The following is a 21,996-nucleotide window of genomic DNA, read 5'->3' as shown; positions in this document are numbered from 1 at the left end:
AAATTTTTTTTCGTCATTATGTGCTGATTTGTCATCATTTTTTTACCGACCAACACACAAACTAAACACCATCTTCATCCTTACTTGTTTGTTTAGCATTTTTCTATTTTCAAATAAAACAAAAAAAGAGAAAAAAAAAAACAATTTTCTTTTGAGAGCATTTTATCAAATGTTACATTACTTGAGGCAAACAGTATCGCGATATTTCAAAATCAAACGGATTAGGAGAGTTGTAGAGGAAAAGGAAGGAAAAAAGAATGAAAACACATTACACGACTGAGTAACAAAAAGCAAACTCGTTTCTAACGGCCTTATTATGTGAAATGCGGCGCACATTACATAAAAGTGTTCATTGTAATACATTTTTACAGGTGTTTAAATGCGTTCTGCTTCTGTTATGTGCTTTCGACCATGATGATTGATCACGTCCATGTTAACATGTCACATGAGAACACACTTGCAATTCGAACCTTAAACCTTTGCGTACAAAGTAATAAATTATTATTTTCGCATATTACTCGGCACTCGGATCTAGACAAAAATAATCGTTATGTTGCGTTTCGCAGCTCGCCCGTCGTAACACCTGACACTGCACAGTACACAAAACGAAAGTAGTACAACATGCAGTAGTAGTACAACTTTGCCGTGCTTATAAGATGCGCATCCCAGCGACCTGACCTGCTGGTTGATTGTTTGCCTTACGTGTCGTTGCGTTTCTTTGTTAGCAATTGTAACAAGAACTTTTGAGCTATTATACCTATCAAATAGTAATCATGTTCTATTATCATTTACCGCTCCATTCTTCATTTACCGTTTACAAGGTTTCCAAACAAGCGTCTGGTAAGGATCGTTCATTCATTATACTCTTAAGATTTGTTCAATCAAATTAGTTTGCAAAAGTTGATACATGGGGAAAAATTATTTAGATTCATGTTTTTTCACATCAATACACCAGCATGAATCAAGTTTTGCCACAGAAAAGTCGTACATAGAAAAAAGCACCTATACCACACTATAGTAAATAGTAAAACCGCAAGGATTATTTGCAGAGTCAATTAAGCGACCAACAACTTGATTGAATTACTTCGGAGAAAGAAGCTACATCAGGCTGTTGTGCTTTTGCATAAATATATTCGAATCAGTTTCCTTTTTGGTGCAATTTTCACCATCCTTCATAATGCTGTTACCACTACCTTCCCTGGATACTTCCTGATGTATTAGTGAATTGCAATATCTTTGTATAAATTTACCAGGCTACAATACGAAAAGAGTACGGGATCAAACCGCACCATGGTGCGGACAAATTAAATGAATTACGGTTATTTTCCAATGGTTCCGAAAAGAAATAAATGTTATATATTTTCACGTTTCCATGAAATTAATTGTAAATAGAGCTTCATTCATGTCAAATTGAGTTAGTCAAATAGAAACGCGACATAAAAAATACCTTCTCGAATAGTGCCAACGCGGGTAAAGGATTTAAAGATACAGTACAAAATACAGGCATAAACCGGCGCAATCCGGCCAAACCAAAGTTTGACGAGAGAAAAGCATCATGTACGAAACGCAGATAGACTTTTTTACGCAGTTCAATCCGTTAATTATTCGATCTCTCAAATCATACTTACGCTCTTAGCGCGATATTTAAATATTTGTTGCCTCCAGCAACCGACTCATTATTTGCAAAGCAGGGTAAGTGGATAGGTTTAATAATTTACCATCATTACGTTCTTTTTTCTTTTCTTTTTTTTTTCTTCATGAAGCTTGTAGAAATCCTGTGGTTTTAACGCAAACCCTCACTTATGTAGCGTATTTCTTTGCCATCCTTGGAATACCTTTGGGATGCACAGTACGGCATACACTGCACTGTTCTTCTATTGGGTTACTTTCATTTCTTCCTTCTTATTTTTGTTTATGCTCTGATTTCATCTCTACATTTCGTTTCATTAGTATGGTTACTTGGAGCAGATGATGTACACATCCAAATCGATCATCTTTATCTCGCCCAGCAGGAGCAGTACGATTCGATCAGCATCAGCATCAACACTTTACGACGCACCTTAATATTCCTCTTCTTCTGGCGGTATTTCATCTGGTGGCGCGAAACCGTCCTGTAATTAATAAAATCAAAATTCATGACCCTCTGCAATACACTCCCCGCAAATGGTACTGTTCCTGTTCATTCGAAAACATACCTCAGTGGCATAAAGAATCTCTAGAATCTTTTGAACGAAAGGACTCTGGCTTTGTTCATCATCTTGGCAGCTAAAAGAGAACAACAAAAACATGAAAATTAATCGGTAATGATGGCAAATAGCACAATGTTTAAATTATCAACTGTAGTGGAAACTTACAGAATTTCAATATCCCTCAGTTTACTGAAATAGAAATCACGTTCTTTTTCCAGTCCTTCGAAGTTTAATCGCATATCACTGATTTGTGAGTTCAGTTCCTCGATCTGCTGATTCGTCACGCTATTCTGGGAGGACGATTTGCTCGTATTTACGTTAACGCCACCTCCAATACGGCTAGGCGGACTCTGCACCATCTGTCGGGTGGGTGCAACTTTGGACACTGGATAACGTTAGATATGTTTGCGTGTATTTGCAGAGGTGGGATAATGGTTAGCATGATGTGGGTGGGCCAGATTTACGTTTGCAGGATAGTGGTGTGTCAAAGGTGCGTTTTTTTGGTACACATGCAGGATATAACGTTAATTTGAAACCACATTATTAGGGATACATACGCAACCACGAAAAGGGAACGTTACGCATTGGGTTCAGAAAGGACAACACAGGATGTTTGTTACGTGTCATGTGCCAATGCGTCGTTAGTGCATTGGATCAGGAAAATGATAAGACATAAGATAAGAAGCAGAAATAAAATAGAAAGAGAAGAAAAAATACGGTCAATAATTGCGCTACAATACAAAAAAAAAGTTTAAATGTTTTTTTTCATTTCCCACAAAACTACTCTACTCCAATATGCAATGTGAAACAACAAACTAACTAAAACGTTTTCGTAGTGTAACGAAAAATCCAGATCATTGCTGTTTTTGATTCAGTTGTTTCAGCTAGCATTTTTACATGCTCTGCTAGAGAATATGTTACCACGGAATAATGAGAGAGAGGGGTAATTAATTTTACTTGTAGGACTATTGTAATAGAGCTTAGAGGATTGAAATGTGTAGTACAGTTATGGTATATAGCATAGAATTAACCAAAGATACAAAGCTATTCACACATATTGCTTCGCTATTAGTTATCAATTAGCACTTTATACATGTCACTCCAAATCAGTTTATTTTTAACCTAACTATGCTATGATACGAATCCACTTCTCCAATATTTGTACAAAGCAATGTAATGAATTCATAATTACATTGTGTATGCTACAGAGTAAAGGCAAGCAACAAACATATTTTCATTTTTCATTAGTAAAAAATAGAGTTTGAAATAGAAAACCAGGAAATCAGATAAATTAAAAAGACTGACAATTTGCAGAAAATGACTGCATATATGCGACTATGCTGGTTCATAATTGTTAGTGTTCCTTTGTTACGTTAACTATCATCGACGAAAGATTGGAAATGCCAAAAAACACAATTAACTATTAAATAGATGTATCATATGTATGGAAAACCCACCCGTGGTTATGTTCAAAAAAATCCACTACGGTCATAAAATTGTATATACAAAAGTTCTATTTAAGATTGTGAATACTGGATATCCCCTAGAGACGCTATTAAAGCGGACCGCGAAAAATCTAAGTTAGCATCTTATTTTCGTGTAAGTTTGCTTCATGTTGGTAGTTTTAATCACTGATATATTATTTGATATGATTCTGAATGAACCTAACAACATTACTTAGTTTTATGCACGATTTTTTAAATATTCAACATAACGGGTGCCTTTGCATTTGACAATTAGACAATTGTACAATCAATGAAATTTGCTCTAAATTGTGATATTTTCTAATCCGCGTGTCTCCAAATATGCGTTTCTTGGGGACTACCTGTAGTTTAATTACTGTACAAAAACACATATATAAATGAAGATTCTGTTAAACAAAAAATATAACAACGAGACGATTAATGAAACAACAGAAAGCCATTTTTTCTACATTCTGATGATACATCTACAGCAGTCAATCCGGTGATATAATATTGCGTTTCCCGTTGCTCAAATTCAGTACACCTGAATGAGGACCCCATGGTCATATAGAACACGTATCGCCAAAGACGTAACAGATTGTCAGCTGATATCACCATAGGTCTAATAGTAACAATTATCGTAAAGTTTTCTACATACGTTTAATTTTTAACATATGTTAATGTGCTTCTTAATGCCAGGAATATTATGAATTAGATAAAAATAAAATATTGTCAAGTTTGCTGCACATAAGGCGATAGCAGTAATGGTAGTTCGTTCAGTTGCATTACTCTACTTCATCATTGACCAAAAAAATCCATTAAGATTGCATTGAATTATTGAAAAGCAAAAAAGCAGATAAGCCCAACGAGGCATGTTAGGACATTGAAGGACGATGCTCATCATACAACAAGAATAGCCATCGTAGTTTGGATTAATGTAATAGTGATAGAACGTGAGTTCAAGTGAAGAAGTTGTTAAAGACGAGTGAAGTTTGCATTAGCGTCAACAGATACAGATATTTATATTAGTATTTGTATCCTAAGGTCCAAATGAAAAATGGGAGTAAATTATTGGAATTGAGGGCGATGCTAGGACATTATTCTTTTAATCATATGCATTAATGGATATAAAGTAATGGAAAGGCAACATACTCGGTTTGATTCTATCACGTGGTGCGGTGGTGCCGATTGCCATTTTACGGGGTGGAGCTACGGCTGATACACCGTTACCTTTCGGTGCACCCGCACCCGAACCCATTCCCATCGGTAGGTTATCGCGCGCTAATAAAGCATCATACTCTCTACCATCATAGTTTGCGTCGAAGAACTTTTTGAACCATTGTAAAAATTCAAAGTTATCTTGGAAGCGACCCTTAATTAGTTTATCGATTGGAATTATCTAAAAATGAAGAAAGAAAAGAAATTAAATTAAGTAGGGTGAGAAATTATCATAAATTATTAACCTGTCACCATGACAAAAACGAGTTGTAAATTGAAGCGAAAATATAAGCAGAAGCGAAAATTCGAGAGGAACTCATAACCCATTAATCTTTATCCCATCTTTACACTTTGCGTTGACAATCCCCAGCATAGCATGTACAGACAGGCGCCCACAGCACTACTGACATTTTTTTTAAATGTCAGATTATGTACCAACGTCTTACACATTTCGAAAAATCGTACTTAGTAAACAGATTTATAAACCACTCATAATAACGTAATTTAAATCTTTGCCTTTGTAACATGTTTGCAATGTACACTTAGTAAAAGCGTTTTACAACTAATTCTCATTTTCTCTTTCTCTCTCATTTATGGTGTGTCGATGAATCAATTCCGAAACGTAAACGAATACAATTTGTCTAGAGTATTTTGGATTTACACACATTGTATGTATATACATGTATATGTCGTTATAAAAAATGTATATTCGTTCAATTTTGGGCATGATTTAAAAAATAGGTGCAGTGCAATCACTAGTTGTTTGCACTGTTGAGTCCTGCTTCTTCACAGATACAAACAGACAGTAAGGAATGCAACTAAGTCAGAAACACAACAAAATAACCGACCAGAACTAATGATCGAAAACGAATGAACAACATTTGGAGCAGAGAAGTTTTAATTTATGGGAAAAGAAGGAACAAGAAAGGAGCAACTGGTAGTCAAAAGACTATTGTGTTTGGGACAATTTTTGTTCACTGAGAGGATTTTCATGAACCAAAAACATGGTTTTGCTCGTATTCTATCTACTGTACCGATCGACCCGCGGGTGGCGGAAGCTGCTGGTCGGCTGTGAATTCGGGTTGTCGGTAGTTCACCTACACCCAACTCGTTCTGTATCGCTCCCTGGCCGAGCATAATGCCACTGCGGGCTTCCAGCGCATCGTATTCTCGGCCGTCGTAGTTTGCGTCGAAGAATTTTTTAAACCACTGTAAAAACTCGAAATTATCCTGAAAACGACCCTTGATCAGCTTGTCCACCGGGATGACCTAGTTTGCAACAAAGGAAGGGAAATGAGGAAAGGATGGAAAAGATGAGAGAAAGATAGAGATGCCTAAAGATTCGTTCTGTCACATAATTGTTGTTCGATTGTCTTCGATATTCGCTTCGCGATTTTAAAAATTTGCCACCCAGAACAATCGTTTCCCAAGTTGTCACAAAACTTAATAATGATTTCAATGTCCGCTTCTGTTCTGCATTTGTTGCGTGCTATTACACATCAGCGTGTATAACGTAGTCGACGGCAAGTCGATCAAGGCGAAATTCGAACTTCTCGCGCATGGTATGCTAAAAACCCATACTCATAACTATAACTCAGTCCTAATATTGGCAGTACGATGTGCTGAGCTGTGAAACAATCGGCTAACAAACTAGAAACCGCTAAAACCAAAGTTTTATCCGCATAATTACGGAATTTAGAAGTATAGATGGATCACAATGCTTCCTCCGATCATACCTTATCGACGTTCATCTTCTTGAAAGCAGCCTGCAGGATTTTGAAGTTCTGGATGTACTCGTGCTCGAGGTTAGTGCGAAACTTTACACGCTTCATTGGTACGGAACCCGGGAATAGCATGTCCATGTATTGGCAATACGCAGCTCCGGTGCATAGTTCCTCGATCTTGGTGAATTGCGATCGCAGACAATCGTTTACCCACGAAAGCATATCATGCCTCGAGAGATTGTCTGTCGTCACGTTCGTCGAATAAACGTTAACGGCCATGTTTAACACCGACTATGTTGTACGATTCTGAAATTAAAAAATGGAATTAATTGGGTCATATGAAACACTCTTTTGTGTGAACACATAGTTACGTCGCTAAAATATTATTCTATTTGAATCTTATAATAATGAACAGTCTGGAATTAAGTTTTCCTATCTTTCGATTGTTGCTTCATTGGCAAAATCTAATACTGATCGAACCAGTGGTATCGTTTTTGTGTTTTTGTGTTGTTGTGCCATTAAATAAGATCACCGTTCCGCATATCTTTGTGCGCAACATGGCATGGCACAGACGCGCACTGTTACACGTGGGCCGTAAGGTAGTACGAAAGTAATCATCTATAGCGAGCAATGAACCCAAAACAGTTGCATGTCTCGCATGAATTGCACAGCGCAAAACGTTTGATAGAACATTCTACTTTTGCTCTTGACATTTTTAGTGCAATGCAAAGCTAAAACTAAAGGAATGCGTCTCATGCTCGTGGCGTCCATCCAACCGTATCGAATCTCTAATTTAGAACGTATTTCACCAATCAACGTAAAGTCTCGTTGCAACCAAATTATTTAGCTTCATTTAGCATTGCGTTTTTACCAACCATTCAAAACACTTTTTACTTTAATGTATAATTAATGAAAGTGGTACTTAAATCATAGTTTAATAATACCAGCATGATTTTCCTTAAAAAAAAATAAAATCATAATATGCATATAATTTTCAGTTTGCCTTATCCAACTGAGAAGCGTAAAATATTTTACACGTATTATGCAAATATTAGTATACAACAGATTGGTTAATATAAAACATAGTTTTGTTGTGAGCAGCAACAGGTCAAAGCGGATGTGGGCCTTCCATAAGCGCAAATTCAATCAATCGGCCGTCACAAAAAAACGATATTCATTCAAATGAACACATCCACCTTCACGATTCTCTCTAAAGGAGCATGGGGCGTTTTTTTAACAAGACAGCATTCCGGTTTTCTTTGGAGAAGCGATAGTCTTCGAGAAAGGAAAAAAACAAAGATGCTTAACACCCGTCCGCGTGACGCGTAGTGCAGGTGGAGTTGTGAATCCGAATAAAATATTTGGGATAAATATTCACGACTGCGGAGGTTGACTGCCGCCACATACAGCCAAACAACCAAGACAGCATCGTTTGGGTTCCAAACTTTACTTTTCAAATCTCTCTTCTTCGAGCATTTTTCTTTTGTTATGTGGTCAATTGTCATCGATACGTGAAAACTTTGCTTTCTCTTACATGTTAGAACATTGCAAATTTATTGCCGTTTTTTTCGCTTTTTGCTATACTATCAAATTTCTAAAATTTATCTTCTATTTGGCGTAACGTGCAATGCGGAAATGCCGGCCTGTATCATTTGAGGCTTAATCAGTGTCACACACAGCCGAATAGTCAGTCAATCCTTGCTACGGAGGAACGGTCCTTTCTAGACTTGAACTCATGGACGGGCATGTTATTGAGTCGTACAAATTGACGACTTTACCACGGGACCGCCGTCCTTTTCTAAAAGGTACATTAACTATAAAACAAAACAGTTAAAACCGATTCTACACTGAGTCAATACATATCAACAATTGCATATCTCTATGTGACAAGTTTTAGCTTCCGATGATTAAACCATATTCAATTGACTTTCATCCCCACCAACAGTAGACACTCCTTTCGCCTTACGTCAATCCTTTCAAGTTTACAACCTTGTTCATGAGTGTACCGAACACTTCCTATTGGAATAAATACTTCACCATTGCTTTTGCTGCTGTTCACTTTCTACATTCCTAAGATCGTTGTCAGCTAGTTAAACATGATTTTTAAACCCCCTCCACATCTCCTAACGAAACAATCAACATCGTGCATAACACGTGAAATAAATGGCCAAACAATCAGAGTTCATGAACAGATTCTTTCACACGTTTTGAGGAATCTTTGAATGTTTTGGTATTGTACATATGACAACGATTTTAAGCACACAATTGATGATTAACATTTTATTAGCGAGGCAGGCAATAGACCGAACCAAAAAGAGCAAATTATTTTCCACCTAAATTTACCATCCATTTGAACAGGGTATGGGAAATGCAATCAAACAAATGTCCCATGACATAGATGCGCTCATATCAGGACGTAAATGGCAAACACTCCTACGTCTGCTTTAGAATGTAGGTAGACCGCTCCCCTTTTGAATCGTTTGTTAACTACACGCGTTGGCCTTGGTACAAAGACTAAAAATTTATAGCACGTGTGTTTGCAAACGGTCCTTGCTAAAAACAATTAAATAGAATCAACAAATTTTACTTATATACAAAGCTATACAAATAAGCTGTTATTCTTCATATAAATGTATGCAACGGTAAGGCAGGGCTGTACGTTGCAACACATATGTATACCTCCTCCACTTTCATCCCTTGCTCGAATCTATGGAGCGTGATGGTGCATTAAGCCAAGCCCAACAGGAAACCAATCTGTGTCGGCTACAATATTGAGTCATATGATTTTGAATGGTTGATGCATCCGCCCAATACGCTACCTACACAATCGCTGCCATATGTGTAGTCTATGTCACTTTTTAACTCCCAATAAAACATACGCATTTCTTGCTAGAAATTGACAGCGTTAAACATGCATCAATTATATATTTTTACCGCACATTACCGCACACTTAAAAAAATAGTCGCAAGATGTTAATTGTACGATGAAATTATTAAGCCCATACAGTGTGTAATTATGCAATTATGAGCAGTTGAAGATGGTTGCCACCATCGCAAGTGAGAGCAAACGAAACAATCGCTTACAGAGTAAAGAATGCTTTGACGCCTCTTTAATTTACAACGCCTTTCTGATTATGCACCATAATCACCTGCACTGTTTTGCTCTACTGTTTTGGTTGACCCGCTCTACATTAACATGAATTAACTTCTAAGCACACATCACAAACAATCACACTTGCATTAATCTAAGCTTCACTCAGATTATGAAAACAGAACAACAGAAAAGAGCATATATGATAGATATAGCAATTAAAAACTCAGGAATATAAGCTAAAACTTACTCCATTTAGTTTAATACAAATGAATAAAATACAAAGTGGTAAAGATCAAAATTAACGGTTAACCAATAAAAAAAATTGGAATAAATTTTCAATTAAAAGGCTTTCATTAAAAACAAAAACTTTCATTCCAATAATATATATACTCTGACTGGCGCGAAAGTGATTGATTTCACTTTTATAACACAGTACGTAGGATGCTTTTTACGCTGACAAAGATAATTAAAACTCAACGGGTGCTGTTTGCTTCGCTTTGCTTTGCTTTACTTGCTAAATTTTATGCGATTTCTACTCGTGTGGCTTATTTATGCGTTCGTTTTTGAAATTAAACTTTCCATTTGCGCAACACTTTTACAATACCACACGGTATCAACATCCTTATCATTTTGTTCGTTAAATTTCATGATTCATCTGATAAAGGGCAAATTCCTCAAATGCATTCCGACAACATCAACCTAACTCGAACATTAGCACCATAAAGCCTAATAAAATTGTGTTGTTCGGGAAGTTTAGTTTAATTAAAAAAAATATTATTAGATTTATCCATTATTCAGCCTTTGCTGACAAATGTGATTGTAGTAGGGAACTGCACAATACCTATGACCAGATAGAGAACAAAAAAACATTGAAGAAGCGCAAAATCCACTAGAATGCATGGTTACCAGCCCCAAGACATTACGCGAAGAAGACTGCCGGTCGGTCGCGAATGCGTCCCCTCCCAACCTTCCACCAACATCGATTTTCAAAATAGCGGCACATTCGCATACCGTTCTTTTGCCCACACTGCTCTGCATCACACTAACGGTGGCAGGGTAGGTATACCCATATTGTCTATCATCCGCACCGAAACCAAATGCGGCAACTAGCATGAGAGCCGGTATACCACCGTACGTGGGGATAGGTGGATAACAAAAACCCGGCCAGAGAGATATTTGGATGTAACGAAGTGTTTGGGCTTCTAGTTTTTCTGATCTAAAATTAAACCGAATCATTACTGCTCACCACAAAATCTCTCACCAATGCTTTCCCATTACCCGATCTGGAGAAGCAGATATCCCGTTCTATTTGGATAATTAAGGCACACATGTGAGGTGGTACCCATACCAATCGCCTCGAAGCGCACTTGAAGCTATAATGATGCAAGTGAGTGAGTGAGTTTGAGACAGAAAGAGAGACAGAGACAGAGAGAAAATGTTTTCAACGTACAGCAAATGAGTTGCTATACTTTCAAGTAAATGTATAAACGAATACAACATAAAAGTACACGTTACGACGGAATATGGCGCACATTGATTTTGTACTGGGAATTGGCAAACATGGTAAAGGTAAAGGCTCTAAGTGTGCCCTACCCAAACTTTTTCTCTTCGTATCCGGCGACTATCCCTGATATGGGTGTCAATTCCGGTCAATGTTTCCGTTACGATTTCAGTGGAATTTAAATGAGTTGCTATCAACAATTGAAAAAAAGTGGAACGAATTATAATATAATACAAAACAATAGTATTGCGATGTGTTTCATATCGTCATGATGAAACACAAGTAGATAATTTAACAAATATTTTATGAAATAAGGTGATGGTAAACAAGGTATGCATTTAGTATTTAGATCCTGTAAATAAAATAATGGCGTAAGTTAAAAAAAAAAACGGAACAACTACAATTTAATCTGTTGAAACAATCCATAGCAATTCTGGGCTTGAATTTGATCACCATTTGATTTCTGATTCAGTCTGTACTAGTCTATACTATCTTACATTCTCATTCTACTGAAATCAGCCGCCTATCCTTCAATTCAAATTGCCTTTCTTTCCCTTCAGTCTGCAAAAACCCAACCGCGAATGTTTTCGATACGCTTTTTTACAACATTCCTCCATCAGTTTCAATTTCAGCATGTCCATTCTAATACAGATAGAACAGCATGTACATGTGTAGATTTCTTCTGCTCTTTTTTACTATTAAAATGTGCCGAAATTTGATTTATTTTCAATTAAAATTGATTCGTAACCTTGGAAAATTTTTTTTTTTCAAAAACAAGAATGTCCATCAAAATTTTTGATTGCGTTTTTTATTTTACTGGAATAGGCGTAATTTAAAAAGTTCGAAATGGCTATTGTTAGTCTGTGAGGAAGGTAACACATAATATGAAACTATTGAAATAGTACATAAATTATTATTTTTTTAATGTTTCAAGTGTCGTAGCTCTGCATAAGCATAAAAATAATATATAAATATATGAACGGAGTCTAGTTAAAAAAATAAATTTAGAATGTTTTTCAATGCATCTTTAAGAGCAAAGAACAAAAACTTTGAAAAAAAATACAACAACAAAGAATACAAAAAATATAACAATATTAAATGTTATGTACAATGCATACAACAAAATATATAGCATATTATAAATGATTCAATTTATAATTTAAGCTTTAAACAATCTAAAACAAAGCACAAGTTGCTTCCAACGTTCAAATAATATGCAGAAAGATTATACACCAGAGCATACGATTGTCTCGTGGAAGCATACATGGTTAGGAAAAATACATAAATATACGAGGACTGGCTGCGGTCTACACAAACACATCTTAGCGCACGCAACATGCTTCTACAGCAGCACCACCACATCCACACATGGATGCGGAACATGCATCAACGCTTGCTATGGTTGTGTGTTGCCATCTTACGCCCCAAACCCGACAAAATGCCGATGATGAATCATACGTAGCAGAAGGCTCATGCAATCAATCCCGGGCGGGGAAAGCGCACCAAACTCAATCTCATCGGCATTCGGTAAAAACTTTTTACAATTATTATTCATTTGCCATTTCGATGACAGAGTTAGCTGTGTCATTTCGATAAAACGAACCATCTAGAAATGCAAGAAGAAGCTTCCATATTCACGTCTACGTATGTATACCACATGTTTCTCGATTACCGATTTGCACTACACGAAAAATTTCGAATGCCGTCTACACTGCTGAAATTTTAGCTAATCTGTCTGAAAACATCACACACAGAAAATATTGTAACCTGCTTTGAATCGATAGAAAGTAGATATCGTATTGAAACTTTCACCTGGTGTTTTTTGTCTATCTCTACTAACACTATCGTTTTTACGGGGACAACGGGGAAAAAGGTGCAGTTCCGGAACCAGAGAATGTCTTACGTACGCAAATAGCAGTGAATATTCCGTCACCACAATAATAGCAAGGCAGGGAGTGCGTTATTCTTTCTCTTTGAGCTGATTTTTTCAATCGACAAATTTTGTCAATTCTGTTCTATACACGCAACACACAAGGCGAAATGTTCTTCGAAACACTAACAAGAAAGAACAAACCCTACCCGCAGCCGAATGTACAAAAACGCTCGATAGGGAATCAAGGAACGATAGTGTTCGTTCGTAGAAAACTGCAACCCGTTCTCGTCTATACCACACTTTTCACAACTCAACTTTAAGATTCCTCTTTTCCGGCGCAGAAGGTACCTTTTTGCTGTTCTCGTCTCTGCCGTGCTTTCTTTTGATTCCCTTTTCACACCAATTACTCACAAACACACACAACGTACACACGATCCGCTCTTTTCATATACGCGTGGCGTTTACTCACACGCACCTACGAGCGCCCTGACAATGGCCAAAACTGAAGCTGGAAAGATGCACAAAAAACGGACGGCGTACAGCTTTTACTTCAACTAACACGCACACACACGCGCACACACACACGCACACATATTCACGACCATATATCGCGGATATGGAGCGACCTACAGCTAGTAACATTTGATTTTTTATGCAAATTAGCAAAATGCGATATTTCCTTCATATCAAAAATACAAAAGTATGTACGGGCGTAAGCTTCGGAATGTGTTGAGGAAAGCGCTATATTCAACTAAAGTTTAGCAGAACCGCATGTCTACATGCCAAATGTACAAGTAACTTTATACATTCCGCCGCAGTCTGTGTATTAAGGGATAATATAGAAGTAAAAAATCAAACAAACCCAACAAAGTATTTTCCACCGGCAACTTGAAACGCAGTTCAATACTCCTTCACTCGGCTAACTAGCTCGATTACTGTGCAAAAACGACCGGATTCCACGGCAAGGCTTGCTGAGCGACTGTAACCCGTACGAAACAAGAAACAATTGGTTTTTGAAAACCGTCTTCGTCACTTTCTGTCACACGCAGCGCATTTGACAGTTCGCTGTTGTTGAGGGTGCTTTTACACTAGCAGAACCGAAACATCAATTTTGGCCCGAAGTAAGGCCGTTGCCAGACGCACCGAAAAAAGCACCGTTATGAAAAATATTGACAACCGGAAAATAACGCTTGGCCCGTGGCAGGTTGCACGCAAGTCTTAAAACTGCAGGCAAAATGAGGAAAAAAATCGTCAGGATGGGAGCACGGATTACATTAAACATATTTTATAATGTTAAATCATTAAAATTTTAAACCTATTTCATTTTATCGTTCTCTATATCCCGATCGGGGCGTGATTTTCAGCACTTTTGCATGCAATTTTAATACTTGCGTTCAGCCTGAGTTTTAAGTTTCCTTTTGCCGAAATCTCCATCCATCATGGCTACCAAAATCAGAGCTAAGGACCCATCTGTAATCTATCTAGGCACCTTGGCGTGCTGAAGAAAACACCTTAAAAGATAATTTTGACAACCGAGAAATAACGCTCGTTATTGTAAACGAAAATCAACCGATTTCTGTTTCCCTCAAATTTGATGAGAATAATTGGAAAACTTAGGTGATATTTGTATTAAACTGTTAGTTTGCAGTGCAGAATCAAACTAACAGCAATTTAGTGGAAAGAAAAAAGAACCGTCATAATGCGTTATTTTTCATCTGTCTTTTTTATTCGATCCGGTGAATTTTCGGTGTGTCGACAGCGGCCATAGCGACAATCGCATTCGTAACTCAAGCGCCATAAATGCTCTCAACGACTCCTAAATAAGGTTAAAATTACTTATCGTTCAAATAGAAGAGGAAAATTTCGCTCTCGCTCGACAAAAAAGTAGCTCAATTTTTTCAAACAGAGCTACTTGTCCCGCGCGATGTTTCCGCTTCATCTGAAACAGTCGAACGGGCTAAGTTACTGCCAAATTCAAAAATATAAATTTGAACTCTTTGCAATTAAATTTTACACGTTATCACACAAAACAGAAGTAGGTTGACTTGGTGAACTGAGCTACTTTCATATTTGTGGTATAAATTTTAATGTCGCAAGTAATCGAAAGCTCATAATTCATCGAAAACGTAAAAACGCCGGCATCATTGAAATTGAAGCTAGTATAAGAGCATTATTGATTGAAATACATTCCACAGTAGCAACCGTTCACGAAAGTCAGACAAATATTTCTTTTCATAATTTTCAATTCAGATTTAAACTGGCGTTACAAGAAAAACAATTACTTCTGTTTGGTTAATAGAATTGCAATGACATCCTTCAAAAATAGAATTTTGAATCACTTTACCAGACACAAAACTGTACCTTGAAAATGAGCTGCTTTTCAGCGGATTCAAAATACACAGCAGATCACATTTTCTAAGAGCTTTGGACGGCACGAATTAAATATCCCATTTCTTAAGCAATCGACACCAGTTTTGATGAAACATAATCGCTGCTGACCACTTCACGATAATTGTCATCATTAAACACAGCAGGAACCAGGAACACCAGAGGAAAATTTCCTTTACGAACGCACTGCTTGGTGGTTTACATTGGTTTTTCCTATATTCTGGTTAGTTTGCACCCACACACACAGTATTACAGGAGAAGACCAATCCAGTGCAGTAATCTTAAACGATACAGCCCAAGACACATTCGCATGGTCTTAGTTGCGTCGATTGCTGTATCCTGGAGCGGTCGGATTGGTCAACTGGACAACGATGTTGTTGAAGTCAAGATGCTTCAACATCTCCTTCGTCTCTGGATCCACCTCAATGATATCCTGCTCCAGTGCTGAAACATCCGGCACATAGTTATCGCGACGCTCACGCTCTTCTTCCTGGAGCTTGATGGAAATACCACGCACTTGCGAGTGACGCAGGCGCTTCATCAGATGGGTTACAAAACTGAAACAAAAGCACAACGGTATGGTCCAATCAGTAACACAATCCTTGCACGGATCTACCAGCACATGCCGAACAGCTGCCCTCCCCTCCGGCTCCGCTGCCATTACTCACCCAGCGATCTTGTTACGCAGTGGTTTCGTCGGAATGATGGCCACTTCTTCGACAATACGCTTGTTAGTGTCGAAATCCATGGTCAATCGAGTGTAGTACTTCTCGATGATGACCTTCGAGGCCTTCTTGATCGTCTTGGTACGTACACGACCCTGTAACACAATACAGTAAACATTACATATTTAGGTTTCGATTTTTGAACTCGCAGTGCATTAGTCGAGTGTAGCTGCTACGCCGAAACCCATTCACAATCATTCAAGCTAGTTCACCGGGACATAAGCCGGGCAACATAACCTTTCACATTATTTCTGGCTGTGCATGGCTGTGCGGTTTATGAAGGAACACCCATTCCGGTTCAGCTGTCAAACATGGTAATCGGTGACTGTGGTATGGGTAGCGTTGCTTCGCGTTCGACGAAATCGTATCTTGGTTTTTTGCGGATATTTAGCGCTAAATCCATTGTTTTACTTCGCACTGCACTAGTATCGATGATTGTGATTGTTTTCCGGCGCACTAAAAGCAAACTCGAAGCATTTATTACACATATTTCCGCATATTTACCATTCTGTGCTAAGATTCACGGCTGTCTTTCGCTACGAAAACGTGTGGAAAAGGCCCGTGTGACGTCACGTCCTTCCGATGCTAACTTTGACAACCATCAAAATTTCGTGTTGCCAACATTGAAGCATGAAATCCCATTAAGGTGCCCAGTGAGCTGGTCGTTCGTGGAGATGTACTTCAAAATATACACAGCCACGTTCCCAAACTCGTACGAAGCGGGAACGGTCGAAGAGTGGATTCCTCGGATGTTTTAAAACCATTTTATCTCGTTATACCCATCGTGGAGTCGTAAACTCATGAAATAAATTTAAGTAACTGCTTCTTCTTACGTTGAGCGATGGGTTTTGTCCTCCTATTTTCCTATTTTGTTTCAACGTTTGCACACACCCGCCTACAGCCGTTTAAGAAAATTATTTGTATTCAGTAGATATTGTTGCAAAAAATAATTTACAATTCAATATAATGATTTTAACATTTTCTACTCATTAAAAGCATGCGCATATTTATTTACTATTTATTATTGAACAGATATCGCATGTTTACCACTCCCAGAGCAGCATTTCCCCACCTATGGCGAAGAATGGTCCGCCGTTGTCAATAGCAACCCACAATAAATAGAATTTTCATTCTCCAAAGTTGAAAGATTTTTGATCGCAGTTAGTTTTGTTTCATACCAATAGACGTAATAACCCAAAATACCCTCTCTGTAACTTCAAAATTTTGTATTCGAAAAGTTGAAAAAAGTGATTAAAACGTTTCAAAAAAGGAAAAGTACGATAAAGCCTGCCAGCATGTCGGAATCCAACGCACCAGAGTCAACCGAATCAATTTCCATGCATGATTTTCTGGAGTTTCTGAATGTAACGTGCCAAGTGAACGACTCGTTCAACAGTAGCAAGAAAAATCCTCCCACCTTCGACTACAACCAACTGGCACGTAATGAGCTGGTCAACAGTATACAGCAAAACTCCCGTACGACCGGCGGAGGAAAACCGATCGAACATTCATCAACAATTTCCCCCGCCAAATCCATCACTGGAACGACAGGTGGCAAAAAGGACACCAAGCTGGATGATACCTCCTCCTCGCTGAGCACACGATCGCCAGCGGAAAAGAAATTACCGTCTAAAAAACGCACCATTTCACAAAAATCTCAAAAAAGTAAGCCCGAAACGGTCGAGGTACCGAAAAATCGTCTGGAAGCTATTTTGAACGAAAAATTAGACGAAGTCCTTAACGAAGGCATACTAGATTCGGTATTGCCCTTCATTTGTCCGTCGAATGGATCCGGATATCATCATAAGAATGGGACAGGACAGAAATTAAATGGCAACAACCCTCTGGGAGTGCAATCGATGAATGCGTCCGCTTCGATCGGGGTTGGTTGTTCCAGTGGTGGGAAATCGGCTGCAAGTGGTGCCTCCTCGCCTGACACGCAAAGCGGCAGTAGCAGTAAAAAGTCTACGCTTTCCGCTGTGGGAGATGTTTCACAAAACTTTCTCATCGCTAGCAGCTCTACCAAAACAGGCGTACGGAGAAAATCATCGATCGCACAGATAGCCATTCCAGACAGCCGTGCAGAGTAAGTATGCGTGATGTATTTCAACGGCCATTTCATATAAAACTCTTTTAAACTATCCTTTCAAGACCGGAAGTCGTTATTCACGTTTGTGACGAGGTGAAAGGATCGTCCAGGGATTTTTCCTGTCCCCAGAAATTGCTCATTACCAAGATGGGCTACTTTGCGGACGTGACTGCCGGTCAGCGACTTGAGGATATGGACATTTCGGTGCATTGCGATCTGCAAATTTTCGAATGGCTCATGAAGTGGGTTAAAAAAGAATCGATGGCCACGGATGAATGGCCAGCTTTAGATCCTACCAACGTAATTCCAATACTGGTATCGGCTAGCTTCCTGCAGATGGAACCGTTGCTGCTCGATTGCCTTTCGTTCTGTCACGCTCGACTTAACGAAGTCGTGAAGGCTTCCGCAAATCTGGCCTGCCTGAACGACAGTATCATCACGCGGCTAGCGGCCATGTTTACTAATCTCGAGTTAGAGGTAGTAAAGGATAAGAAAGATCGCATTGCACCGCGTCTCTGGACCAAACTGATCCAAAGTCTGTGCGACATTGAACCACAGGCGCTGCGTGGTCACTACGCAACGCTGGTCGGCATGTTCCGGTGTTTAAAGTGCGGTAAGTTTCTTACGCAAACGGTCAGCACATACATTCACTGTCTGCCGCAGAACTTTCGATTGAATCGTTGGGGCCAGCTGATCAGTGCACATGTGAAGGATCCCTCTTGGAACATTACCAACTATGTGTCCAGCTTGCATAAAGAGTTGCGCTCCTGGCGGAAGGTTTATTGGCGTCTCTGGGGACATTGCCATTTCCTGTACTGCTCGATATGTGACACCCACTTCCCGGTGAGCCAGATGATGTGGTGCCAGTATCATCCCGAGCAACCGCAATTCCTTGGCCCAGCGGCAGAGGGCCGTGTGGCGGGCCCTGCTGGACGTTATCCATGTTGTGGAAAGCAAGCCTACCGGTACGAAGCATTGCCAGGACCTTCGGTAAGTGAAATGAGTGTCAAAAATAAACTAAACAAATAAATGTGATTCTCTAAAAGTAGAGTTTAACGCTTCCTCTGTCAATTTAACGTACCAACTAGGGTTGCCAGTTTCGTGAACATACCGTACAGGTGGACACCGACCGTGATCGCGCAGTTTTGCAGCTTGCCCTGCACGCCTCCGAAGGTGGCTGCCTTTACGAACAGCCACCCTTTAAGCCGCCAAACACGTCCGCCGATCCCTGGTGGAGCGGAATTGGCATACTTCCGCATCGCTCCCGCCAGGGACTACTGCCCACGTTCCACGTGGACGGCGATGCAATGGTCAATCACCATCACCACCATCGCTCCAATCGCCAGATGTCCCAGTCGGTAATGGATACGGAAAGTGAATCGGACTCGGATGAGTACGACAAATCCGGCACTAATCAGAGCCGCAGCACTAGCAGCAGCTCCGACGGTGAGGAATCGGAGTACAGCAGTCCTCCATCGTTTCAACATCAGCAGCAGCAGCAACAGCAAGCACACCAACACCCACAGCAGCCAAAGGATGCCAAGCGAAAGTTGAAACTATCGTACGGCAGGCACTGGGCGGGAGACATGTCCGCGCGCAGCAATCAGGACAACCAGCGAGAATTTGAGGAACGCGCCATGAAACAGATCATTTCGATGGTTGGCAAGCGGACAGGCGGTGAGCAATATTCACAATACCAGACTTACCAGCAAGGTGGAACGTACATTAAGCTCGAAACCGATTGGCGAGAGTCGATAAAGCAAAAAAACCTTGCTAGTCTTAAGGTAAAATCGAACGGAACGAAATGATTGCTATTAATAGATTTACGTGATAAATCCTTAGAAAAATCGTACTAACTTAACTCTGGCACGGTAGAAAAGTGGTAGATTTGAAACGATCTTTTTTGTTTTACTTTATTTGCAGCCATAATAATTTCTCTTTGCCAAGTATTTTCTTTACGAACGGAATGGAATGAGCGAATAACTCAGTTGCTGCTAACTTGTTTTCAAAAGAGTCGAGCTTTGTGTGTTGTTGGATTGGTTTATTTCTTTTTCTACCAAACGTGTGCACTAGGTTTCTGTACAACCCCAGGAAGGATTACGGCATTGAAAAAGTGTTTTTAGCTTTATCGATTTTCATTCACAGTTCTCTTTACTGTGCTCCTTTCCATACGTTCATACTAACAACCACTAATAGTTATCTTTGCACCAACGCAATATAATTTAAGCTGTCTTTTCACGTTGTAAGCCATGTATTGCTCATTTGCTTGGTTTCGATCCATTCTTTTATGATAGTATAGTATACATACATTGTTACGCACGCGATTCTAAATTTCTTTTTTTTTACCAATCTAATCGTAGTAACCATTGTTTATCCTTCCAAGTCAAAATAAGATGTTTCTGGAAACACGAATTATCCCGTCCGAACGGATATTCGGGTAAACTTGGGAGGATAATTTTAGTATAAAAGTAGGCCATATTTTGAATAAAGCAGGATTCAAACGCAGAAGCTCTTGGAGTAAAGAGGTTTAATTCTAAACATCCGAAATAGGACAGAGACCCTGGATTTCCGAGCCAAACACCCCCTTCCGTCTGCATAGGCTTCCCAACCTTGGATCAGAAGCAACTAGCGGGAAGGACTGGTTAGTAGGCAAAGTATCAAATACTCTGTCCACTCTGCTGCTGTTTGTTTCTCCTCCGTTACAACCCTGCAACTCTTGCTGAGGGCCAAACCTTCGCGTGGCCTGCCGGAGAAGCTCGGTTCGTAACATTTGGTGGCTCCAGAGAGGAAGAAGATTTCGCGGAAAATTACGATTTCGAAACTATCGGTTCTTGAAAGACGGAAGAAGATTTAACAGAAAATTTCTTTTTCGAAGCTATCGGTTCCTGTGAGAATTTTCTCTACGAAGCATTCGATCTAGAAGTCTGTTGTGTCGGAGACATAATTTTTCTGCTTGTCGAAAGGGATCTGTGTATTCTTTGCTGCACAGATATACTAACTTTCAACAATGGCGAGCAGAAGATTATATTTTGTTGAAAATGAGCAAGGTGCTTGTCGCTTGTGCACCAAGCCAGATGACATTGATGATATGGTACGCTGCGATGAATGCGACCGTTGGTTTCACGCTTCATGCGTAAAGGTGATACGATTGCCCGATGAAGATGAAGAATTTGTTTGCGTGAAATGCAGAAACGATAGGGCGGAGTATATGGAAATTTCGCAATCAACAAATCAGGATACAACCCTAAAGGCACTAATTGAAGCGTTGAAAATGAGTGGTTTGACCTCATCAACTCATATCAAGCGCATGACCCTCAATAGTTTGCCAAATTTTAATGGTACTTCAAAAGATTGGCCGAAGTTCAAACGTGCCTTTGAAGAAACCACTGAGGAAGGAAGTTTCAGCAATGTAGAAAACTTAAATCGTTTACAACATGCTTTGAAAGGAGAAGCAGAAAGATGTGTTCGTCGATTGTTTCTCGAACCAGACAACGTTCCAATCATTATGAAGAAATTAGAAGAACAGTTCGGGAGACCAGAACAAGTGTATCAAGATTTACTTGGAGAAGTATTGAAGGTTAGAGTCGAGAACCAGATGAAGATACCGGATCTGTCAGATGCTTTGGAAGACATGATCATCAACCTCAAAGCCATTAAAAAAGAGGGATACCTTCAAGACCATCGTTTAGTGGATGAATTAATTTTTAAATTTTCGACCGATAAACAATTGAA

General features: G+C 39.2%; 3 protein-coding genes across 17 annotated transcripts; 1 reads left to right on the top strand and 2 right to left on the bottom strand.

Annotated features, from left to right (window-relative positions):
* Nucleotides 1–1,728: 1,728 nt before the first annotated feature.
* LOC1275109 (microtubule-associated protein RP/EB family member 1) lies at nt 1,729–14,198 on the bottom strand. 15 transcript variants are annotated; one of them, XM_061643323.1, is made up of 7 exons: nt 13,925–14,087; nt 13,411–13,570; nt 6,607–6,900; nt 5,905–6,139; nt 2,355–2,574; nt 2,196–2,265; nt 1,729–2,111 (listed from the first exon to the last, which is right to left on the bottom strand). In XM_061643323.1, the coding sequence occupies exons 3-7, from the start codon at nt 6,871–6,873 to the stop codon at nt 2,061–2,063; spliced, it is 843 nt and encodes a 280-aa protein (XP_061499307.1). In that variant the 5' UTR covers nt 6,874–6,900; nt 13,411–13,570; nt 13,925–14,087; the 3' UTR covers nt 1,729–2,060. The 15 variants fall into 15 exon arrangements, with proteins under 15 accessions (XP_061499307.1, XP_061499297.1, XP_061499298.1 ...); XM_061643313.1 differs by lacking the exon at nt 5,905–6,139 and adding an exon at nt 4,805–5,051 and having other exon boundaries at nt 13,269–13,570; nt 13,925–14,083; XM_061643314.1 differs by lacking the exon at nt 5,905–6,139 and adding an exon at nt 4,805–5,051 and having other exon boundaries at nt 13,378–13,570; nt 13,925–14,083.
* A 1,421-nt stretch (nt 14,199–15,619) lies between these two features.
* Nucleotides 15,620–16,833, bottom strand: LOC1275106 (small ribosomal subunit protein eS17). Its single transcript, XM_314292.4, has 3 exons — nt 16,680–16,833; nt 16,119–16,270; nt 15,620–16,007 (listed from the first exon to the last, which is right to left on the bottom strand). Exons 1-3 carry the CDS (start codon nt 16,680–16,682, stop codon nt 15,767–15,769), a joined length of 396 nt encoding a protein of 131 aa, XP_314292.2. The 5' UTR covers nt 16,683–16,833; the 3' UTR covers nt 15,620–15,766.
* Nucleotides 16,834–16,971: 138 nt separating this feature from the next.
* LOC3289865 (SANT and BTB domain regulator of class switch recombination) lies at nt 16,972–20,575 on the top strand. Its single transcript, XM_061643308.1, has 3 exons — nt 16,972–18,261; nt 18,327–19,254; nt 19,353–20,575. The coding sequence occupies exons 1-3, from the start codon at nt 17,471–17,473 to the stop codon at nt 20,070–20,072; spliced, it is 2,439 nt and encodes an 812-aa protein (XP_061499292.1). The 5' UTR covers nt 16,972–17,470; the 3' UTR covers nt 20,073–20,575.
* The last annotated feature ends 1,421 nt before the right edge of the window (nt 20,576–21,996 follow it).

The sequence above is a fragment of the Anopheles gambiae genome, chromosome 2 (assembly GCF_943734735.2).
Source record: "Anopheles gambiae chromosome 2, idAnoGambNW_F1_1, whole genome shotgun sequence".
NCBI lineage: Eukaryota > Metazoa > Arthropoda > Insecta > Diptera > Culicidae > Anopheles > Anopheles gambiae.
The sequence above is the reverse complement of the archived record's forward strand: the minus strand, read 5'-3'. Positions and strand labels throughout refer to the sequence as shown.

Excerpts from the sequence above, each read along its gene's own strand:
- LOC1275109 (XM_061643311.1), bottom strand. The coding sequence starts at position 6,873 with ATGGCCGTTAACGTTTATTCGACGAACGTGACGACAGACAATCTCTCG. Across the intron at positions 5,052-6,606 it reads AGAAGATGAACGTCGATAAG|ATAATTCCAATCGATAAACT; the intron begins GTATGATCGGAG and ends CTTCATTTTTAG. Across the intron at positions 2,266-2,354 it reads CTGAGGGATATTGAAATTCT|CTGCCAAGATGATGAACAAA; the intron begins GTAAGTTTCCAC and ends GTTCTCTTTTAG.
- LOC1275106 (XM_314292.4), bottom strand. Across the intron at positions 16,008-16,118 it reads CTGCGTAACAAGATCGCTGG|TTTTGTAACCCATCTGATGA; the intron begins GTGAGTAATGGC and ends CTTTTGTTTCAG.
- LOC3289865 (XM_061643308.1), top strand. The coding sequence starts at position 17,471 with ATGTCGGAATCCAACGCACCAGAGTCAACCGAATCAATTTCCATGCAT. Across the intron at positions 18,262-18,326 it reads ATTCCAGACAGCCGTGCAGA|ACCGGAAGTCGTTATTCACG; the intron begins GTAAGTATGCGT and ends TATCCTTTCAAG. Across the intron at positions 19,255-19,352 it reads AAGCATTGCCAGGACCTTCG|GGTTGCCAGTTTCGTGAACA; the intron begins GTAAGTGAAATG and ends CGTACCAACTAG.